This window comes from Neoarius graeffei, chromosome 6 (assembly GCF_027579695.1).
Source record: "Neoarius graeffei isolate fNeoGra1 chromosome 6, fNeoGra1.pri, whole genome shotgun sequence".
In the NCBI taxonomy this organism is placed as follows: domain Eukaryota; kingdom Metazoa; phylum Chordata; class Actinopteri; order Siluriformes; family Ariidae; genus Neoarius; species Neoarius graeffei.
Window position 1 is genome coordinate 71324205 of NC_083574.1, and position 24418 is coordinate 71348622.

At 41.8% G+C, this 24418-nt stretch overlaps 1 protein-coding gene across 2 annotated transcripts in view; it reads right to left on the reverse strand.

Moving 5' to 3' along the window:
* The window catches only part of LOC132888082 (rho guanine nucleotide exchange factor 17-like), a 318980-nt gene that overhangs the window by 61689 nt on the left and 232873 nt on the right, over window positions 1-24418 (reverse strand). For both annotated transcript variants that reach the window (XM_060924044.1, XM_060924045.1), the window contains 5 exons: window positions 13870-13986; window positions 8803-8895; window positions 8525-8701; window positions 3429-3479; window positions 3190-3299 (listed from right to left, as the gene is read on the reverse strand). In XM_060924044.1, coding sequence (XP_060780027.1) covers window positions 3190-3299; window positions 3429-3479; window positions 8525-8701; window positions 8803-8895; window positions 13870-13986 — 548 coding nt within the window. The remainder of the gene's footprint in view (window positions 1-3189; window positions 3300-3428; window positions 3480-8524; window positions 8702-8802; window positions 8896-13869; window positions 13987-24418) is intronic.

Below are 24418 nucleotides of genomic sequence, written 5' to 3' on the forward strand. Positions count from 1 at the left end.
CTAACCCGGTATTCCATTTGGGGGCGGCACGGTGGTGTAGTGGTTAGCGCTGTCACCTCACAGCAAGAAGGTTCGGGTTCGAGCCCCGTGGCCGGCGAGGGCCTTTCTGTGCGGAGTTTGCATGTTCTCCCCGTGTCCGCGTGGGTTTCCTCCGGGTGCTCCGGTTTCCCCCACAGTCCAAAGACATGCAGGTTAGGTTAACTGGTGACTCTAAATTGACCGTAGGTGTGAATGTGAGCGTGAATGGTTGTCCGTGTCTGCCCTGTGATGACCTGGCGACTTGTCCAGGGTGTACCCCGCCTTTCGCCCATAGTCAGCTGGGATAGGCTCCAGCTTGCTTGCGACCCTGTAGAACAGGATAAAGTGGCTAGAGATAATGAGATGAGATGAGTATTCCATTTGTGACTGCACTTTTTCCGCTGGTTAGGGTTGGATACATATCCATATACATCCACTGAACATCCTTATTACTCATCCTAAATCCTTTATCTGGCACCTTTATCAGAATTTTTTAAATGATTTATAAGATCCATAAGATTGTAGGATGTGATACAAGATTTTGTAGTCAACTTTGTAGTCAACTGGGTGATTAGTTTAATAATTTAGCAATGAAGTGCAAAGGTGCCTTGTAATTAGTGAATTTAAACACACTATGATAAATAGTTGAAACAGCATATAACAGCCAAATCAATGTGTAATGAAATAGAACAAAAGATTTGTAACATTTATATGCATCATAATGTGTGTGTGGTACACGATAGGGTAGAATTCTGGCAAACAGCCAAAAATTATTTAAAAAAAAATAGTAGTCAGTTCATATACGTGTTTTGTTCAAGAACATAAAAGACTAACTATAGTAGGTTTATATATACACACACTTCGACATCTCAGCTTTACAAAAACCAAGTGTACAAATATTTTTATTAACTTTTAAAAATTACACGGTCTACTGTATCTGCAAAGATCATATTCAGTAGATAAGAAGCTAGTTTAACAAGTACGGCTGCAAAAACGCCCGTAGGCTATGAAAAAAGCGGGTATAGATATGCATATTTTTCATGGATATATTTATTTTTCGGATATTACAAGTTAAAATAAGTGCAAATTAAATTAAATAAGTAGCACATGCTTCAGACAATATATTGTTGGAACTGGCATGGAAATCTTTAATGTGATTTTCTCCGTTTGAGCATGTGAATGTTTTGGGATTTTCCCCCCATACCACCACATATATATTTAGAGGTCATATATGTTTAGCATGATTGCATCTCCCCCCCCCAAAAAAAAGACCTACTATAGTTAGTCTTTTATGTTCTTGAACAAAACACTAATTACCTGTTAGCTAGTAGACTATTCATACAACCCACTTCATTTATGTTGTAGTTAGCCACATACAGTGCAGAGGTTCAACCCCAAATTAGAATAAGTTGGGATGGTATGGAAAATGCAAATAAAAAAAGAAAGCAGCGATTTTCTAAATTTACTTTGACTTGTATTTGATTGCAGACAGTATGAATCCAAGATATTTCATGTTTTGTCTGGTTAACTTTATTTCATTTGTTCATATACATCCATTCCTGCATTTCAGGCCTGCAACACATTCCAGAAAAAGTTTGGACAGGGCAATTTATGGCTAATAATAAGGTAAAACAATTAAATAAATGATGCAATTTGAAACAGGTGATGTCAACAGGTGACTGTCATCATGATTTGGTACAAAATGGGTATTGAGGAAAGGCCTAGTCTTTGAGGAGCAAAAATGGGCCGAGGATCTCCAGTTTGTCAACAAATGCATGAGAAAGTTATTGAAATGCTTAAAAACAACATTCCTCAAAGAATTATATGAAGGGATGTGGATACATCACCCTCTACGGTGCATAATATCATTAAATGTTTCAAGGAATCTTGAGAAATTTCTGTGTGTAAAGGGCAAGGGCACAAGCCTAAGCTGAACACCTGTGATCTCCGATCCCTCAGACAACACTGCATCAAGAACATTCGTTATTCATTTATTGCTGATATAACCATATGGGCTCAGGATTACTTTGGCAAACCTTTGTCAAGCACTACAATACAGCGTTACATCCACAAATGCCAGTTAAATCTTTACTGTGCAAAAAGGAAGCCTTATATTAACTGTGTCCAGAAGTGCAATCGACTTCTCTGATCTTGGAGGCATCTGGGATGGACCATCACACAGTGTAAAAGTGTATTGTGGTCAGACAAATCAGTATTCCAGGACTTTTTTTTTTTTTGTGGAAGAAATGGACACCATGTGCTCTGGACCAAAGATGATAAAGGACCATCCAGATTGTTACCAGCAACAAGTCCAAAAGCCATGGTATAGGGTTGTGTCAGTGCCCTTGGTAAAGGGCATCACTTCTGTGATGGCAGCATTAATGCAGAAAAATATATTGAGGTTTTGGAGCAACATACACTGCCTTCAAGGGGACATCTTTTCCAGGGATATTTCAACAAGACAAAGTAAAACCACATTCTGCACACATTACAAAGGCATGGCTGTGGAAGGAGAGGGTGCCTGTCCCCTCTGTCCCCAATAAAGAATGTGTGGCAAATTTTGAAACGAAAAATATGACGACGATGACAACCCTGTACTGTTGCACACCTTAAGACTTGTTTGCAGGAAGAATGGGACAAAATAACGCCTTAAATGCATCACCGTCTGGTGTCTTCAGTCCCACAACATCTTTTAAGTGTTATGAGAAGGAATGGAAACATTACAAAGTTAAATTGAAATGTGTTTATTTTTGGAAAAACAATAACATTTATGAGAAAAAGCATCAATAATGTGCTGTTGTACTGTACTGTAGGGTGCAATACAGGTCAAAGATTATCTGCAAATCATTGTTTTCAGTTTTAATTTCAACATACCGTCCCAACTTTCTTATTTGAGATTGTATTAAAAGGTCTTAACAGTGAGAAGTTGCGCTGTTCTTTTACTCTTCTTATTTATACAGTGCCTGCACAATGGTGGTGAAAGGTCATAAGTTCAAATCCCAGAACTACCAGAGAATGATTCCCTGACTTTAGATGAAAAAGAGACAAATGAACTGTTTAGATATGTGGTGCAGATAGATTTACATGTTCTTTTATTTATTTATTTTCCTTTTTGGTTTCTAACAAACACAAGCGTTTGAAATGTAGCTTCTAAGTTAATGAGCCACTCACAGACTCATGGAGCTCCGGCGTAAAGAACCCGACTTTCTCTTCAGAGTTGTACAGATCAGCAAATCACTGAACAGGAAGAGAGAGCGATCCTTCTTCCCTCCTACTGACTTCTGCAGAGAGACAAAGAGAGATAAAAACAAAGAAAAAGAGGGAGGGTCTTTGAATCTCAGTTCATTTATCAAATAATTATTCTGAACAAATTGCTTTTCTAATGGATTTTTTTCCTCTTGCTTGCTTACCGCCTCCATCACCATTTCCTGTCTCAGAAATTTCCTCTGAGGATTCAGGATCTGAGAGGACATGACAGTAATAAGTCAGATGCTGAATTAAACATTAATATCAACATTAGAGTACAGCATAATCAGAAGGCACAATTAGTGATAAAAGTGAATTTGATTTCATAAATGACATTAATCTATGGATATTTAATACTAGTTATTAATTATACCTTTAATGAGTACATATCAGGTAAATGTGTCATAGCTGGAAATATACTTTTCTTGTGATGTCACTAGTGATATTAAGCAATTTGGCTCAAACTTAAAGTAAAGTAAAGCAAAGTAAGTAAGTAAGATCACGTAAGTAAGTAAGTAAGTAAGTCACAAAAGTAAGTAAGGTAAGTAAGTAAGGTCATGAAAGTAAGTAAGGTAAGTAAGTACATAAGGGAAGTAAGGGAAGTACGGAAAGTAAGGTAGGTAAGTAAGGCAAGTAAGTAAGGTAAGTAAATAAGGTCACAAAAGTAGGTAAGTAAGTAAAGTAAGTAAATAAGGTCACAAAAGTAAATAAGGTAAGTAAGTCAGTCAAGTAAGTAAGGTCACGAAAAGTAAGTAAGGTAAGTAAGTAAGGTCACATAAGTAAGGTAAGTAAGGTCATGTAAGTAAGTTAAGTTAATAAGGTAAGTAAGTAAATAAGATAAGTAAGTAAATAATGTTAAGCAAGTTAGGTAAGTAATTTGAAGTAAGTAATGTAAACAATTAAAAAATATTAACTTGGGGAAGTTATTTAAGTAACTTATTTCAGCAAGCTATTTAAGTCAGGACAGGAACCAAAGTAAGTGAGATGGTAAGTTAAAATAAATTGGGTTAGTATTTTTAATTAAGTACATCAGTAAAAGTTATGTCGGCATGCAAGTTTAAATTAAGTAAGTAATTTAAAAGTAGACTGACTTTCAGATATTTTCAAGAGTAGGTAATAAAAACAATTTTCCCTGACAGCCAATTATTTTTGTTTAGTGGACTGAAAGCTACTGAATTCGAATCACAGACTTCCAGTTTTATTTTATTTATTTTTTTAAATAAATAGAACAATTAATTAAATTTAGGGCCAGGTGGCCCTAAATTCTCTGCTATTTTTTCCTGCTTCACCATGACCCAATACAAGATACTATGTCATGCATGACGTGGTGGGCTTTCCCCGTTCGCGCAAGGCATTGTGGGATACAAATTTGAAACAGGAGAGAAAAATGGAGGACGTGAGCGTGAGAATGAAACATGAAAGACTGTCTACAGTAACGGAAAGTGAGAAGAAAAGACGTTATGTTGCGAAGGAAAGAAAATGCAGGACCAAACTAATAAATATCGGCGGTCAGCGAGTACCTCGGTGTGATCAGCTGTTCGTTTAGTGACAGAATGATGGAACCGTCAGTGCATGGTCAAAGGTAAGCATGCGCATACGGATTTCCTCTGTCTGCTTGACTGCACGAAGCGAGCAATTTCATGCACGTTATTTGCTCAGGAATCCCCTCAAATTAAATAACTTCCCAGCCACAGAATGGTCTGATATTTTCTGAGATATTACAGAAATAAACATATCACAATGACCAAATTTCAGAGGGAACTAAATTTCACACATTTTCTGAAATTGAAAGGCCGTCCACTTTTAAGTAAGTACAGTGAGTAAGGACATTTAAGAAGGTAAGAAAGTAAGTACGCAATGTAAACAAGTAATTAAGTGAGCAAGCTAGGCAAGTGATTAAATTCAGTAAGTCAGTCAAATAGGAAAATAATAAGAAGAATATGTAATTTAATTCCAATTTGACTTACATTTGTAAACTACAAACACTTATTATCCATACTTTTTCCATGGAATAAAAACATATGTTCTATTCCCTTCTAGCAGTTTCCCACTCACTTGGTTCAATAGCATGCAATATTGTTTGCATATCGCTTATCCTATGTGTATTACGCCACTCTAGCCAATGGATGAGTGTTCAATACGGTATATGATATTACATGTTGTTAAGACATCATGATGTCACACATCGGCACTGATGCAAACATCCAGTGAGAAACTTTTCTGCTGCGCATACGCAGAACTATTTATTTATTTGCCAAGAAAGAGAAAGACACACTTCCTGAAAGGCTACCAAAACTTTATTAGATATTCTTCATGCATATTTGAAAGCAGTGGTGAACTGTTACTATTAGAGCTGGGACTTGAGCTCAGACAGACCAAAACAGCAACAGGCCAAAGGATTTTGCAAGGGATTAGCGGCAGGTTGCCAGGTAGCTCTGTTGTGTGTAGTTGTTGATGTTGATTTTAAAAGTAACTAAGTAATTTACACAGGGAAATAAATACTCAAGTATGAGTGAAAAATACTGTGGTGAGCATGTGTGCATGGAAGAAGAGTCTGGAGACAGAAATGTTAGTTTCTCAGTCGTTAGCCTGCGCTACTTGCTCTCGCTAGCACTTTATTAGCATTCGCTAACACTACTGATGAACGCTACACCGGCTGGAAGGTTCTTCATTGCTGCACTGACGGTGCCGACTCACAGTTAAGCTCGCATTTTCCTTCAAAAATGATAATATGAAGAGTGTGTATGTATAACAATAATAATATTGGATCGCTTTTTTCATGGTATATCAGATATATTCCTTTCAGCTACTCGTCTTCGAATCGTTCAGTATCATGGTAGCCGACTAGAATATATCTGATATACCACAAAAAAAAGCCAGCAAATAACATTTAAATATGTACTGTAAAAATAAGGCTAAACAGCTTGAAATTTAAAGTACGTGAAGTGTTGGTGATTGATATAAAACGTAAAACATTTTGGGTGAAACAGATGTTAAGGACTTATTAGCTACATTAATCACGGCTTCCTCCACAAAACCAAAACCAGACTTGGCTGATGGACCATATTTAGGTGAAGTGGGATTTTTTTTTATTTTTGGCCAAATTATTCCTCTAACAGTGTAAACCATTTCATTATTATTGTGTATCATTACACCACTATAGAGCACAGGCGATTGCTCTAAGACAACGAGGGAGGCTCAGCCTCCTCTAAAAATGACGAACATCGTGTAGGATGAATTGCGCTAGGCTTATGTTATAGCCGACCTTATAACATTGCTATTTCAGATCCAGAATCATAGAAATATATGTGCTCAACCCAACTACAGTGCGAAATCATACCGTTATAACTTTCCCCAGTTCGCCTAAAGTGTGCGTGAGTTTTTCCCCCTCGTGACAGCGCGATGCAGCCCAGCCTCAGTGGACTTCAATGGCATTTGGGAGCTCTGCGCTTTTCAATATCAAAATGCAAGACGATTATTGGACAAATACTGCGAAAACGCCCGCCCACGGAGTCTCATGGACTCCCAGCCTCAGTGGACTTCAATGGCATTTGGGAGCTCTGCGCTTTTCAATATCAAAATGCAAGACGATTATTGGACAAATACTGCGAAAACGCCCGCCCACGGAGTCTCATGGACTCCCAGCCTCAGTGGACTTCAACGGCATTTGGGAGCTATGCGCTTTTCAATCTCAAAATGCAAGATGGTTATTGGACAAATACTGCGAAAACGCCCGCCCACGGACTCCGAGCCTCACAGTGGGAGGGACATGGCAGTTTCCGCGAGGAGACCGGTGATTGGTGAAAGCGGCCGGATATTTTCTTTGATTGACAGCTCGTTTCAAATATAGACAGGCAGCGGTTAATTTCAGTTCAGTCCCATGTGGATTCGCAAGTGCTGCGGTGTATTGTAAGAGATCAGCTTACATTTCGATTTCATTCATTACATACGGTTTCTACCAGCTTTTTTAGTTTGTATATATTTTCATTGTAAATAAAGTGTAAATATAGTGTTGTTAAGTTTGCTATCTTAGTTCCAGAAATTTCGTTTATTTGAGTGACTGAACTTGAACTTGAGGGGGCTAGTCAGCTAGCAAGAAAGCTGCGCACGGATGCCAAGCATTGCTGATTTAATTTTGGCGAAGCCATTTGCCAGTCTTCCTTTTGAGGAAAAAATTAAAATTAAAGAGCAGGGTAGACCAACGCCTCAAATTGACTTGGTGAAAAAGGTAGGGAATACTCGTTCCTTTCAGCTCTCCTGGTACGAGAAAGTGAATTGGCTAACAGCAAGTGACCCACATCAACAACAGTAAATAGGCTACTTTAGTAATATGTCATGGATGGACCAAAAATATAGAATCTATTTAAAATGTTTATGCTGAGTATATTATATTGGAATATATATTTTTCTGGATATGAATTAAACACCGCTACAATTTGGAAAACATTTTTAAACAAAAACACAGCCGAGAACATTTCACACTACAGACCTGGATTAAAAGTGAAGGGTTATCAAAATTGTCAATAAAACATTTCTCAGTCAAAATAAGTAAAATATAGGGAAAGTGTCATTGAATGAAATGTGTGGCACCCAGCTCTATGTTTGGTTCCCCAAGGTCAGTGCTTGTGCCTATTCCAGAACACTCTGCTGTTACTGCTGAGGTTCCTGACAAAGAGCTGCTTTCAATAATGATCAATTTTTAAACAACATGCCACAATTTTAAAATATAAAATGTTTTTGAACGGATCACACCGTACTCACGATAAAAAGGTGCCAAACAAAACCAAAAGACTGTTGAAACAAGAAAAAATGTCTGCACACTTAGATCCTTTAGTTCATTTAATTGCCAAGCTTTCGGTCAGAGACCTTCCTCAGGGCACAAACATCTGTTTGTGCCCTGAGGAAGGTCTCTGACCGAAAGCTTGGCAATTAAATGAACTAAAGGATCTAAGTGTGCAGACATTTTTTCTTGTTTCAACATTTTTTCTTGTTTCAACAAAATATAAAATGTTAAAATATACCCCCCCCCAACACCACCATCATGTATATTGGACAGTAGGCTAATGGGCCAAAAGAACCTCTGACCCTGCCAACAATCAGCCAGATCAGAGGCAAGAGTATGGGCAAAATTTATGCATTTTTTCTTTTTTCTTTTAAAATCTGGAAATATCGTAACCGACCAGCCTCCCCTGTTTGAAAGACTACCAGCCGCCACTGCTATTCAGAAAGCCAAAAGTGATCTGAGAAATACGGGTCTTACATGCTCCACCCCCTCTATGTGTGCTTCGATCTCCTGCATGACCCGCGTCTCTCGCTCCACCTCCTCTGCGTTACGTCGTCCCTTATTGATCCTCTCAGCTAATCGCTTGATGTTCTTCTGAGCATCCAGCAGGTGCGAGTGGTCTGGGTGATCTTCTGGAGTGTGTTTCAGCAAATCCTAATCCCCACACACATTGAAGAAATTTCAACAACATCCTGAGCATGTGGAAATAATGAGCAATAAGCTAAAGGATGGGGGGGGAGCAACTGAACACTCACTTTGACTAAGAGCTCATAGCGCGGGATGCGCTGCACAGGCTTGATCATCAGATCACCCAAAGCCTGCTTCTCTTTATTCTCTCGCATACTTTGCTGTGTATTTGAGAGAGAAAGAAGAAAATAATGAGACACACACACACACACACACACATATATATATATATATATGGGCTCAACTGCAATCTAATACAAATGTAAATGCATTATAAAAGCATTCGCTAAATCAGTAAATATAAATGTAACGTAAATATCCTTTTTTGACCCTGCATAGTAATTTACAGTGGTGCTTGAAAGTTTGTGAACCCTTTAGAATTTTCTATATTTCTGCAGAAATAGGACCTAAAACATCAAATTTTCACATAAGTCCTAAAAGTGGACAAAGAGAACCCAGTTAAACAAATGAGACAAAAATATTATACTTGGTCATTTATTTATTGAGGAAAATGATCCAATATTACATATCTGTGAGTGGCAAAAGTATGTGAACCTTTGCTTTCAGTATCTTGTGTGACCCTCTTGTGCAGCAATAACTGCAACTAAATGTTTCCGGTAACTGTTGATCAGTCCTGCACACCGGCTTGGAGGAATTTTAGCCCATTTGTCCATAAAGAACAGCTTCAACTCTGGGATGTTGGTGGGTTTCCTCACATGAGCTGCTCGCTTCAGGTCCTTCCACAACATTTCAATTGGATTAAGGTCAGGACTTTGACTTGGCCATTACAAAACATTAACTTTATTCTTCTTTAACCGTTCTTTGGTAGATCGACTTGTGTGCTTAGGGTCATTGTCTTGCTGCATGACCCACCTTCTCTTAAGATTCAGTTCATGGACAGATGTCCTGACATTTACCTTTTGAATTCACTGGTATAATTCAGAATTCATTTTTCCATCAATGATGGCAAGCCGTCCTGGCCCAGATGCAGCAAAACAGGCCCAAACCATGATACTACCACCACCATGTTTCACAGATGGGATAAGGTTCTTATGCTGGAATGCAGTGTTTTCCTTTCTCCAAACATAACGCTTCTCATTTAAACCAAAAAGCTCTATTTTGGTCTCATCCGTCCACAAAACATTTTTCCAATGGTCTTCTGGCTTGTCCACATGATCTTTAGCAAACTGCAGACGAGCAGCAATGCTCTTTTTGGAGAGCAGTGGCTTTCTCCTTACAACCTTGCTATGCACACCATTGTTGTTCAGTGTTCTCCTGATGGTGGACTCATGAACATTAACATTAGCCAATGTGAGAGAGGCCTTCAGTTGCTTAGAAGTTATCCTGGGGTCCTTTGTGACCTCGCCGACTATTACACACCTTGCTATTGGAGTGATCTTTGTCGGTCAACCACTCCTGGGGAGGGTAACAATGGTCTTGAATTTCCTCCATTTGTACACAATCTGTCTGACTGTGGATTGGTGGAGTCCAAACTCTTTAGAGATGCCTGATGAGCATCAACAACACTTTTTCTGAGGTCCTCAGAAATCTGCTTTGTTCGTGCCATGATACACTTCCACAAACACGTGTTGTGAAGATCAGACTTTGATAGATCCCTGTTCTTTAAATAAAACAGGGTGCCCACTCACACCTGATTGTCATCCCATTGATTGAAAACACCTGACTTTAATTTCACCTTCAAATTAACTGCAAATCCTAGAAGTTCACACACTTTTGCCACTCACGGATATGTAATATTGGATCATTTTCCTTCATAAATAAATGACCAAGTATAATATTTTTGCCTCATTTGTTTAACTGGGTTCTCTTTATTTACTTTTAGGGCTTGTGTGAAAATCTGATGATGTTTTAGGTCATATTTCTGCAGAAATATAGAAAATTCTAAAGGGTTCACAAACTTTCAAGCACCGCTGGAGCTGGTTTCAGACACAACCACTAGGTGACAGCAAAATCAAGGATTCATCGACAAATGAGGCCTGTGATATTAAGGCCAGCTTTGCCTGTGGCAACTATCATGAATTTGCACCAGCGCTCAAGCGATGTGACCTAAAATTCACTTATAAATAGAACAACAAAGAGAAAGATGTTTGGTGTCTAGAAAAGTTGACCAGTGGGTAGAAAGGAGAACATAATGTCTCTACACTATTGTAGTTAACTATGAAGTAGATTAAGAGAGAATTTGTAGGTATACAATACTGACAGTCGTCAAACGATTGCTTGGTGGAGATCATCAGCCTCACTATTCACTCTTTCATGGAAAGAGACAACCATTCTGAGCAGATATTTATAGTGTTGTAGTACTTGAGACCAATCTCAAGCAGGCTTGTAGTACTCGAGTCCAGGACTAGTGCCCTAATTTTAAGGACTCGTGACTCGACTTGGACTCGTGCATTAATTGCATTCGGACTCGTAAATTGGAGACAAGGACTTGGATTTTCTCTTTATTTTTTGTAACGTCATAATTTGGCATACCGTAAAATATTTATATCTACATTAATTTTTATACCCATTTCTTGCAAGAGAATGCACATTCACCTGTTCATACATCATGTTCAGGAACAAACTTACACTAATGGCGCTAAAATGCCTGGAGAGAAGCCCTAGGATTGTCTGCTTTGCTTATACAGACTTCTCGTGCAGTGGGGAAAAAATGCACTGCTATGTGTTCTATATGTAGAAGAACTATTGAGGAGATGATGGGGACAGCCTCGAGCTTCAACCGTCATTTGGTAAGACTCCACCCAGAGAAGGAAGTGACACGCTATGTTCATTGCTCTGTTGATAGCGGGGCTTGTTTGCTGACCAATGATCTAGCTAGTGTTAACCCTCTCTCCTCTCGTGTTATTTGTCCTGTTGATAGTGGGCGGGGCTTGCTAAGTGATGAACAAGCTTTTTATCTGTAGCCTTTTAACTAAAATGGGGTAGTTAAGCAGTAACAGTAGTCCAACACAGTAGCAGAGACGGTTTCACATAAAGGCAGCAACAGCCACCGTCAAATGGTGCAGTTGGAGTCTTGTTCTTAGCGAATCCCATTGCTAGCAGAACAGAACCTGGTTCGAGCATTCGAGGGCTTGTAAACATTTCCATGGTAATTCCAGTGTGTTTTATGATGTGTGCATGTATGACAGTCTCATTTGTATCGGACTCGACTCAGATCAATAGTGGACTCGACTTGAATTTTTTTTTAAATGACTCAGACTTGAACACTGAGGACTCGAGACTAGACTTGGACACGAGGTTTAGTGACTCGTCTACAACACTGGTCTCAAGACCACTTTTTGTAGGTCTCAGTCTCGTCTCGGAATTGACCGTGTTTTTCTCAGTCTTGTCTTGGTGTCAGACATAGAGACTCAGGATTTTATTTCAAGGCTAGTCAAGACCACAACTGCGGGGACATCACTAACTTGTCTGCATATTGTCTGATTTATTTGTGATAATCTCTCATTCTCATCTCATTATCTCTAGCCGGTTTATCCTATTCTACAGGGTCGCAGGCAAGCTGGAGCCTATCCCAGCTGACTACGGGCAAAAGGCGGGGTACACCCTGGACAAGTCGCCAGGTCATCACAGGGCTGACACAGACACAGACAACCATTCACACTCACATTCACACCTACGGTCAATTTAGAGTCACCAGTTAACCTAGCCTGCATGTCTTTGGACTGTGGGGGAAACCGGAGCACCCGGAGGAAACCCACGCGGACACGGGGAGAACATGCAAACTCCACAAAGAAAGGCCCTCGCCGGCCACAGGGCTCGAACCCAGACCTTCTTGCTGTGAGGTGACAGCGCTAACCACTACACCACCGTGCCGCCCTTTGTGATAATCATTACTATAATTGGATGTAAATCTTCCTGCTTCAAATGCAACAAATAACGTGACTCATTACTAATTGGAAATTTTCATTACTGTTAATGGCCGTCACTCCTCCCCGCCCTTCACACACACTGGTCTGGTCCTGGTCTTGACTCGATCTCGCCCCACCTTGGTCTTTGGTCTCGACTTGGTCTCAACCCCTCAAAATCTTGGTCTAATCTCGCTCTCAATACACTCTGGTCCTGGCCATGACTTGATCTCAGTTTAGTTGGTCTTGACTACAACACTAGATATTTAGTTGGTGAATCTTTCTGCACTTTGGTGACTCTAGCCAAATGATGGACTGTCATCTCTCAGTAAATAGCTCATAAGTAAATATTACATCATTTTCCCATGCTTATCTTGTTTTTTCCTAATTTGGGTCAATTCCCCACATATGAGATAGCTCTCTCCAATTACATATCCACTACCAACCAAGTGGAAAAGTGAAGGCTAACATGTGCTTCCTCTGAGAAAGGTGCATCCAGCCAACTTCAACTTCATCTTTTCAAACTGCTGCACAGTGCAGTGTAACACACAAGTATTCGGAAAGTGCTATCTACCCTCTTCCACATACAGTACATGAGCTCACAAATGCTCATAATTGACAGAGCACAGAGTATTGCCATCCTTCCCACCCAGGCAGCATGACTAATCTTGGACTCCCGGCCATGGCTGTTTGAGACATTTTCAGTTCATCAGTTCACACTCATGATCTCCCAACGACAACACACTTCTGTGAAACCCAGTACTTTTAATTCCATTCCAAATTATCCTCAGTGTGATATCTGCTGGCTCATGGCCATTCCTTGCAGCTAAAACTGACACTTGTGGTGCATTCTGGGTAACAACTCATTCCTTTAGCCACCAAGAAAAACACAACACTGAGGGGGGAAAAAAAAAACAGATGGCAAAATCTTGTTAGAATGGATTGTGTGCACTCCAGATTTTGGGATGGAACTTTGTCTCAGACGGTACAATTCATGACTCAGTGTTCCTATTGGGACATCAGCCATTTTAGAATGGAATGAAAACCCTACGTTTTTCAGTTTCTCTCTGTGCAGTGCACATCAAATGAGCAAAGTTCACAAACCATGAAAAAAAAAAAAACGATGACATCATTCAATGTCAGACATGTATGAGCCCCAACAGCTTGATCTCAGAAACGTAATGGCACAAACATGCAGGGATTGTCTGACCCATGCATGAATCTCAGAGGAATATATACACACGTAAACACACAGGGTGAGAAACATACCTCCAAAAACTTCATGAAAGCAGGTTTGGCTTCTTTAGCGATCCTCACGGCATCTTTGGCATTCAAGAAGTTGTCGATGTATGCCGAGTAAATGTTTGCCAGCACCTCTTTGGAAAACTGAGAAAGGAGACAGAAGAGTCATCAGAGACGGAATATTCTCCCAGAATTTCATAAGCCTTCAGTTCCTTTCTCATATCCCTCTTCAAGACAGTTGTGTTCAGATTAAACAACCTGTTTCTGCTGCTGCTGCTGATTGGCCACAGCACGATCCAAATATCTGAGACCCTGATTTTACACAACAATATGTGCTATTCATAAAAAGATGAAAAATAGTCTTATATCTTTCACATATCTAGGAATAGCTATTACCAAGAACCTTACATGGGGTGATCATTTGGAGCATATCCGGAGTAAGATTAATAAGAAACTGGGTCTTTTAAAGCACATTAAATCATATTTACCTCTTAATGCTAGAATTACATTGTTGTTATTTTTTTTAATAGCTACAGTTGTGGTCAGAAGATTACATATAGTGACATAAATGTTATCTTGGATATGAATGTCATGGCAATATTTGGGCTTTCAGTAATTTTTTTGAACTGTTCTTTTTCTGTGGCAGAATGATTGTACAGCATTCAGTGGTGCTTGAAAGTTTGTGAACCCTTTAGAATTTTCTATATTTCTGCAAAAATATGACCTAAAACATCATCAGATTTTCACACAAGTCCTAAAAGTAGATAAAGAGAACCCAGTTAAACAAATGAGACAAAATATTATAATTGGCCATTTATTTATTGAGGAAAGTGATTCAATATTACATATCTGTGAGTGGCAAAAGTACGTGAACATTTGCTTTCAGTATCTGGTGTGACCCCCTTGTGCAGCAATAACTGCAATTAAACATTTCTGGTAACTGTTGATCAGTCCTGCACACTGGCTTGGAGGAATTTTAGCCCATTCCTCCATACAGAACAGCTTCAACTCTGGGATGTTGGTGGGTTTCCTCATATGAACTGATCGCTTCAGGTCCTTCCACAACATTTCGATTGGATTAAGGTCAGGACTTTGACTTGGCCATTCCAAAACATTAACTTTATTCTTCTTTAACTATTCTTTGGTAGAACGACTTCTGTGCTTAGGGTCGTTGTCTTGCTGCATGACCCACCTTCTCTTGAGATTCAGTTCATGGACATATGTCCTGACATTTTCCTTTAGAATTTGCTGGTATAATTGAGAATTCATTTTTGCATCAATGAATCCTGGCCCAGATGCAGCAAAACAGGCCCAAACCATGATATTACCACCACCACGTTTCACAGATAGGATAAGGTTCTTATGCTGGAATGCAGTGTTTTCCTTTCTCCAAACATAACGCTTCTCATTTAAACCCAAACATTCTATTTTGGTCTCATCCGTCCACAATACATTTTTCCAATAGCCTTCTGGTTTCTCCACGTGATCTTTAGCAAACTGCAGACAAGCAGCAATGTTCTTTTTGGAGAGCAGTGGCTTTCTCTTTGCAACCCTGCCATGCACACCATTGTTGTTCAGTGTTCTCCTGATGGTGGACTCGTGAACATTAACATTAGCCAATGTGAGAGAGGCCTTCAGTTGCTTAGAAGTTACCCTGGGGTCCTTTGTGACCTCGCCGACTATTACACACCTTGTTCTCGGAGCGATCTTTGTTGGTCGACCACTCCTGGGGAGGGTAACAGTGGTCTTGAATTTCCTCCATTTGTACACAATCTGTCTGACTGTGGATTAGTGGAGTCCAAACTCTTTAGAGATGGTTTTGTAACTTTTTCCAGCCTGATGAGCATCATCAACGTTTTTTCTGAGGTCCTCAGAAATCTCCTTTATTCGTGCCATGATACACTTCCACAAATGTGTTGTGAAGATCAGACTTTGATAGATCCCTGTTCTTTAAATAAAATAAATAAATAAATAAATAAATAAATAAATAAAACTCACACCTGATTGTCATCCCATTGATTGAAAACACCTGACTCTAATTTCACCTTCAAATTAATTGCTAATCCTAGAGGTTTACACACTTTTGCCACTCACAGATATGTAATATTGGATCATTTTTCTCAATAAATAAATGACCAAGTATAATATTTTTGTCTCATTTGTTTAACTGGGTTCTTTTTATCTACTTTTAGGACTTGTGTGAAAATCTGATGTTGTTTTAGGTCATATTTCTGCAGAAATATAGAAAATTCTAAAGGGTTCACAAACTTTCAAGCACCACTGTACATCTTTAATTAAAAAAAAACCACTAGAATTTGGTGCACAGGTTTTAATTTTCTTTGGATTTTCTGAAATCAACACAGGGTCAAAAATATACATATAGGGTCAAATTTTACATACGCTCACTTAGATTATTAATTCAGAGGTGCTGAAACTTCCAAAACGTGTCTCGTCTTGCCAAGGCCGAGGTCTCTTAATTTCCTGTTAGTGATCATGATTAACTACAGCTGGTAGCTTCTCTGTGCCTTCATAAAAAGGGTTTGTTTACAGCACTCATTGGACTGACCAACACACAGTAAAATGGGAAAGTCCAAGGAGTTCAGTGCAGATCTGAGAAAGAGGATCGCAGATATATACACAACTCTGGAATGTTTCTTAGAGCCATTTCTAAACAACTGCAGATCCCAATAGCAGTTCAAACACTTGTATGCAAGTTACTTGTATGTAGTCACTTTGCAAAGCCACTTTGCTTCAAGAAAACCCAAACTGTCACTCTCAGCTGAAAGGAATTTGGTTTGGATGATCAGGAACAACCTGGGAATCACCATGGCACAGCCCTGCCATGAACTGGAAGCTGATGGATCACTGTCGACAGTTCAGATCACCATGGACTAAGAGGCTGCTATCCAAGAAATAACCCCCTGCTCCAAAATTGACACCTTCAAGCTTAACTGAAGTTTGAAACTGACCACATGGACAAAGAAAAAGCCTTCTGGAGAAAAGCTGTATGGTCAGATGAGACAAAGATTGAGTTGTTTGGCCACAATGACCACCATGTACAGAGGAACACTGTACCAGCTGATGGTGGTGGTAGGATCATCATGCTCTGGAGCTGTTTTGCTGCCAGTGGAACTGGTTCATTGCACAAAGTGGATGGAATAATGAAGAAGGAAGACTACCTCAGAATTCTTTACCATAAACCATCAGAAACCTGAACACGACTTGGGAGTTACAACAGGACAATGAACCCAAACACACATCAGAGCTGGTTGTGGAGGATAAAACAGGCTAACATTAAGCTTAAGACAAATCCTGACTTCAACCCTATTGAAAATACTAGTGCATCTTAAAAAATTAGAATACCATGAAAAAGTTCCTTTTTTCATAATTTAATTCAAAAAGGTAAACTTTCATATATTCTATATTAATTACATGTAAAGTGAAATATTTAAAGCCTTTTTTGTTTTAATTTCGATTATTATGGCTTATAGCTCATGAAAATCAGAAATCCAGTATCTCAAATTATTAGAATATTCCCTAAGATCAATCAAAAAAGGATTTACAATACAGAAATGTCCAACTTCTGAAAAGTATATTCATTTATACACTCAATACTTGGTTGGGGTTCCTTTACCATGAATTACTGCATCAATGCAGTGTGGCATGGAGGTGATCAGTCTGTGGCACTGCTGAGGTTTTATTGAAGCCCAGGTTGCTTTGATAGTGGCCTTCAGCGTATCTGTATTTTTGCGTTGGGTGTTTCTCATCTTCCTCTTGACAATACCCCATAGATTCTCTATGGGGTTCAGGTCAGGCAAGTTGGCTGGCCAATCAAACACAGTAATATCATGGTCAGCAAACCATTTGGTAGTAGTTTTGGCACTGTGGGCAGGTGCTAAGTCCTGCTGGAAAAGGAAATCAGCATCTCCAAAAAGCTCGTCAGCAGATGGAAGCATAAAGTGCTCTAAAATCTCCTGGCAGATGGCTGTGTTGACTTTGGACTTGATAAAATACAGTGGACCAACACCAGCAGATGACATGGCACCCCAAATCATCACAGACTGTGGAAACTTCACACTGGGCTTCAAACACCTTGGATTCTGTGCCTCTCCACTCTTCCTCCAGACTCTAGGACTGTGATTTCCAAATGAAATACAAAATGTACTTTCATCTGAAAAGAGGACTTTGGACCACTGAGTAATAGTCCAGTTCTTTCTCTCCTTAGCCCAGATAAGACACTTCTGACATTGTCTCTGGCTCAGGAGTAGCTTGATATTAGGAATGCGAAAGTTGTATCCCCTTTCTTGAAGATGTCTGTTCGTGATGGGTCTTGATATATTGACACCAGCCTTAGTCCACTCCTTGCGAAGCTCTCCCAAGTTCTTGAATCAACTTTTCTTGACAATCCTCTCAAGACTGCGGCCATCCCTGTTGCTTGTGCACCTTTTCCAGCCACCCTTTTCAGCAATGACCTTTTGTAGCTTACCCTCCTTGTGGAGGGCATCAGTGATCATCTTCTGGACAACAGTCAAGTCAGCAGTCTTCCCCATGACTGTGGTTGTGTGTACTGAACTAGACCGAGAGATACACTGTGTTCATACTGTTTTACTCAGACTCAAAATGAAATATTCTAATATTTTGAGATTTTTTTTGTACTGTATGCCATACTGATTAAAATTAAAATAGAAAAATGCTTGAAACATTTTAGTTTATGTGTAATGAGTCTATAATATAGAACATTTTCACTTTCTTAAATAACTGATGGAAAATATTGAACTTTTTCACAATATTCTAATTTTTTGAGATGCACTAGTATATGGATCATGCTTATAAGTCGAGTCCATGCCAAGAAAAAAAAAATTAACTGAAGTCTACCAATTCTACCATGAAGAGTCGTGAAATATCCAATCAGAATTCTGCCAGAAGCTTGTTCATGGGAAACAAAAATGTTTGGTCAAGGTGAATCTTGCAAAGAGACATTTTACCCAAATATTAGGTGTGCTGTATGTATATTTTTGACTCAATGTATAATTTTGACCCTGTGTTGATTTCAGAAAACCCAAACAAAATTAAAACTTGTGCACCAAATTCTAGTGTTTTTTTTTTTAATTAAAGATGTATGCTGTACAACCATTCTGCCACAGAAAAAGAACAGTTCGAAGAAATTACTGAAATCCCAAATATTGCCATGACATTCATATCCAAGATGACATTCATGTCACTGTATGTAAACTTCTGACCACAACTGTATGTGTTGCCACTTTTCGATATTGGGGATATTATTTGGGGTGACCGAGGGAACTCAACTTTCATGGCTGAGCTGCAAACTCTACATAATACAGCTGTGCGACTTATTTTAGATCTCCCCCCCACGCACATCTGCCAGTAATGCACTTGGGAAGCTTCACTGGAAGCTATTACAACGTTGTAGGGCAGAACACTGTGCTATTTTTGTTTACAAGTCAATTAACAATTGTTTTTTTACACCCCTTTGAGTGTTCATTCAATAAGAATTTTCATAATTATAATACTAGGTCCAGAAATAACATCCGTAAAACCACTGCTATTAGGAGAGGGGAACACTGGTCAACCATTAACTTTGCTGCCAATGGCTGGAACTCCTTAGACATTTCTCTACTTTAGCAGCTTTCAAACGTGTCCTAGCTAGAGCTTCAATTTAATGCATCAGTGAGCATACTTAAGGTCAGTGCTATTGTATTATTCATGTCGATGGGGTCCTTTTTAGTTTATCTTTCATGATGAGCTGGAAGGGATTCTGGTGGTCGTGATTAATGGTGGTGTCATACGATTGCAGTGATCCTATTTTACTTTTGGATAAGTGATATAGAATTTAATGTCGAATTTAGTTATTTTATTTTTAATGTATTATTATTTATATTGTTTACAGTGCCTTGCAAAAGTATTCATCCCCCTTGGTGTTTGTCCTGTTTTGTCACATTACAAGCTGGAATTAAAATGGATTTTTGGAGGGTTCGCACCATTTGATTTACACAACATGCCTACCACTTTAAAGGTGCACATTGTTTTGTTTTGTTTTTTTTTTTAATTGTGAAGCAAACAATAATTAAGATGAAAAAAACAAGTCTGGAGTGTGCATAAGTATTCACCCCCCTTCGTATGAAACCCCTAAATAAGAGCTGGTCCAACCAATTCACTTCCTAAGTCACATAATTAGTTGATTAAGATCCACCTGTGTGCAATCAAAGTGTCACATGATCTGTCACATGATGTCTGTATAAATCAACCTGTTCTGGAAGGACCCTGACTCTGCTACACTACTAAGCAAGCAACATGAGAATCAAGGAGCCTCCAAACAGGTCAGAGACAAAGTTGTGGAGAAGTATAGATCAGGGTTGGTTTATAAAAAAAATCCCAAACTTTGAATATCCTAGGGAGCACCATTAAATCCATTATAGCAAAATGGAAAGAATATGGCACCACTACAAACCTGACAAGAGAAGGCCACCCAACAAAACTCACAGACCAGGCAAGGAGGGCGTTAATCAGAGATGCAACAAAAACACCAATGATACTGTAACACTGAAGGAGCTTCAAAGATCCACAGCGGAGATGGGACTATCTGTCCATAGGACCACTTTAAGCCATACACTCCACAGAATGGGGTTTTATGGAAGAGTGGCCAGAAAAAAAAAAAAGTCTCGTCTCGTCTCATCTTCTTCTGCTTATCCGGGACCGGGTCGCGGAGGCAGCAGTCTAAGCATGGAAGCCCAAACTTCCCTTTCCCCAGACACCTTGGCCAGCTCCTCGGGAAGAACACCGAGGCGTTCCCAGGCCAGCCGAGAGACATAGTCCCTCCAGCGTGTCCTGGGTCTTCCCCGGGGCCTCCTCCCGGGGTGACATGCCTGGAACACCTCCCCAGGGAGGTGTCCAGGAGGCATCCGAAAAAGATGCCCGAGCCACCTCAGCTGATTCCTCTCGATGTGGAGGAGCAGCAGCTCTACTCCGAGCTCCTCCCGAGTGACTGTGCTTCTCACCCTATCTCTAAGGGAGCTCCCAGCCACCCTGCGAAGGAAACTCATTTCGGCCACTTGTAACCGCGATCTTGTTCTTTCTGTCATTACCCAAAGCTCATGACCATAGGTGAGAGTCGGAACGTAGATCGACCGGTAAATTGAGAGCTTCGCCTTTTGGCTCAGCTCCTTCTTCACCACGACGGACCGGTAAAGCGACCGCATCACTGCGGAGGCTGCACCGATCCGCCTGTCGATCTCACGCTCCATCCTTCCCTCACTCGTGAACAAGATCCCGAGATACTTAAACTCCTCCACTTGAGGCAGGACTTCTCCACCAACCTGGAGAGGGCAAGCCACCCTTTTCCGGTTGAGAACCATGGCCTCGGACTTGGAGGTGCTGATTCTCATCCCAGCCGCTTCATACTCGACTGCAAACCACCCCAGTGCATGCTGAAGGTCCTGGTTTGAAGAAGCCAACAGGACAACATCATCTGCAAAAAGCAGAGATGAAATCCTGTGGTTCCCAAACAGGATTCCTTCCGGCCCCTGGCTGCGCCTAGAAATTCTGTCCATAAAAATTATGAACAGAACTGGTGACAAAGGGCAGCCCTGCCGGAGTCCAACATGCACTGGGAACAGGTCTGACTTACTGCTGGCAATGCGAACTAGACTCCTGCTCCGTTCGTACAGGGACTGGACAGCCCTTAGCAAAGAGCCCCGAACCCCATACTCCCGAAGCACCCCCCACAGAATACCACAGGGGACACGGTCGAATGCCTTCTCCAGATCCACAAAGCACATGTGGACTGGTTGGGCAAACTCCCATGAACCCTCGAGCACCCTATGAAGGGTATAGAGCTGGTCCAGTGTTCCGCGACCAGGATGAAAACCGCATTGTTCCTCCTGGATCCGAGGTTCGACTATTGGTCAAATTCTCCTCTCCAGTACCCTGGAGTAAACTTTCCCTGGGAGGCTGAGAAGTGTGATTCCCCTATAATTGGAGCACACTCTCCGGTCCCCTTTCTTAAAAAGAGGGACCACCACCCCAGTCTGCCACTCCAGAGGCACTGTCCCCGACCGCCACGCGATGTTGCAGAGGCGTGTCAACCAAGACAGCCCCACAACATCCAGAGACTTGAGATACTCAGGGCGGATCTCATCCACCCCCGGTGTCTTGCCACCGAGGAGCTTGCAAACCACCTCAGTGACTTTGGCTTGGGTAATGGACGAGTCCACCTCTGAGTCATCAGCCTCAGTCTCCTCAGTGGAAGACATGATGGTGGGATTGAGGAGATCCTCAAAGTATTCCTTCCACCGCCTGACAATGTCCCCAGTTGAGGTCAACAGCTCCCCACCCGCACTGTAAACAGTGTTGGCAGAGTACTGCTTCCCCCTCCTGAGGCACCGGACGGTTTGCCAGAATTTCTTCAAGGCCGACCGATAGTCCTTCTCCATGGCCTCCCCGAACTCCTCCCAGTTCCGAGTTTTTGCCTCTGCAACTGCCCGAGCTGCAGCACGCCTGGCCTGCCGACACCCGTCAGCTGCCTCAGGAGTCCCGGAGGTCAACATGGCCCGATAGGACTCCTCCTTCAGCTTGACGGCATCCCTTACTTCCGGTGTCCACCACCGGGTTCGGGGATTACCGCCATGACAGGCACCGGAGACCTTGCGGCCACAGCTCCGAACAGCTGTGTCCACAATGGAGGTAGAGAACATGGTCCACTCAGACTCAATGTCCCCCGCCTCCCTCGGAAGCTGGAAAAAGCTCTCCCAGAGGTGGGAGTTAAAGACCTCCCCAACAGAGTGCTCGGCCAGACGTTCCCAGCAGACCCTCACCATATGTTTGGGCCTGCCAGGTCTGTCCAGCTTCCTCCTCCGCCAGCGGATCCAACTCACCACCAGGTGGTGATCAGTTGACAGCTCAGCCCCTCTCTTCACCCGAGTGTCCAAGACATAGGGCCGGAGATCAGATGAAACGACTACAAAGTCGATCATTGACCTCCGACCTAAGGTGTCCTGGTGCCACGTGCACTTATGGACACCCCTATGCTCGAACATGGTGGTCGTTATGGACAAACCGTGACTAGCACAGAAGTCCAATAACAAAACACCACTCGGGTTCAGATCGGGGAGGCCGTTCCTCCCAACCACACCCCTCCAGGTGTCACTGTCATCGCCCACGTGAGCATTGAAGTCCCCCAGTAGCACAATGGAGTCCCCAGTCTGAGCACCCCTCAGTACCTCTCCCAGGGACTCCAAGAAGGCCGGATACTCTATACTGCTATTTGGCCCGTAGGCACAAACAACAGCAAGAGCCCTCTCCCTAATCCGAAGGCACAGAGAGGCGACCCTCTCGTTCACTGGGGTAAACTCCAACACATGGCGGCTGAGCTGGGGAGCTATAAGCAAGCCCACACCAGCCCGCCGCCGCTCACCACGGGCGACTCCAGAGAAGTGGAAAGTCCAGCCCCTCTCAAGGAGCTGGGTTCCAGAGCCCAAGCTGTGCGTGGAGGTGAGCCTGACTATCTCTAGCCGGTACCTCTCAACCTCCCGCACAAGCTCAGGCTCTTTCCCCCCCCAGCGAAGTGACATTCCATGTCCCAACAGCCAGCCGCTGTGTCCGAGGATCAGGTTGTCGAGGCCCCTGCCTTCGACTGCCACCCAATCCACACTACACCAATCCCCTACTGCTACCTCTGTGGGTGGTGAACCCACAGGAGGTCGGGCCCACGTCACCTCTTCGGGCTGAGCCCGGCCGGGCCCCATGGGCAAAGGCCCGGCCACCAAGCGCTCGCATACGAGCCCCAACCCCGGGCCTGGCTCCAGGGTGGGGCCCCGGCTGCGTCATACCGGGCGACGTCACGGTCCTTGCTTTTTTCTCCATAGAGGTTTTTGGTGAACTGCTCTTGGTCTGGCCTGTCACCTAGGACCTGTCTGCCTTGGGAAACCCTGACAGGAGCATAATGCCCCCGACAACATAGCTCCTAGGATCATTCAAGCACACAAACCCCTCCACCACAATAAGGTGGCAGTTCTAAAAAAAAGTCATTGCTTAAAAATTCACATTTGGAGTTTGCCCAACAGAATGTGGCAGACTCCCCAAACACACAGATGATTCTCTGGTCAAATGAGACAAAAATTTATCTTTTTGGCCATCATGGGAAATGCCATGTGTGGCGCAAACCCAACACCCTGAGAACACCATTCCTACAATGAAGCATGGTGGTGGCAGCATGATGCTGTGGGGATGTTTTTCATCTGCAGGAACAGGAAAGCTGGTCAGCACTGAAGGAAAGATGGATGGCACTAAATACAGGGCAATTCTGGAGCAAAACCTGTTTGAGTCAGCCAGAGGTTTGAGACTGGGAAGAAGGTTTACGGTCTAGCAGGACAGTGACCCTAAACATACTGCTAAAGCTACACTGGAGTGGTTTAAAGGGACACATTTAAATGTCTTGGAATGGCCTAAACAAAGCCCAGATCTCAATCCAATTGAGAATCTGTGGCATAACTTGAAGATTGCCACAACACAACCCATCTAACCTGAAGGAGTTGGAGCAGTTTTGCCTTGAGGAATGGGC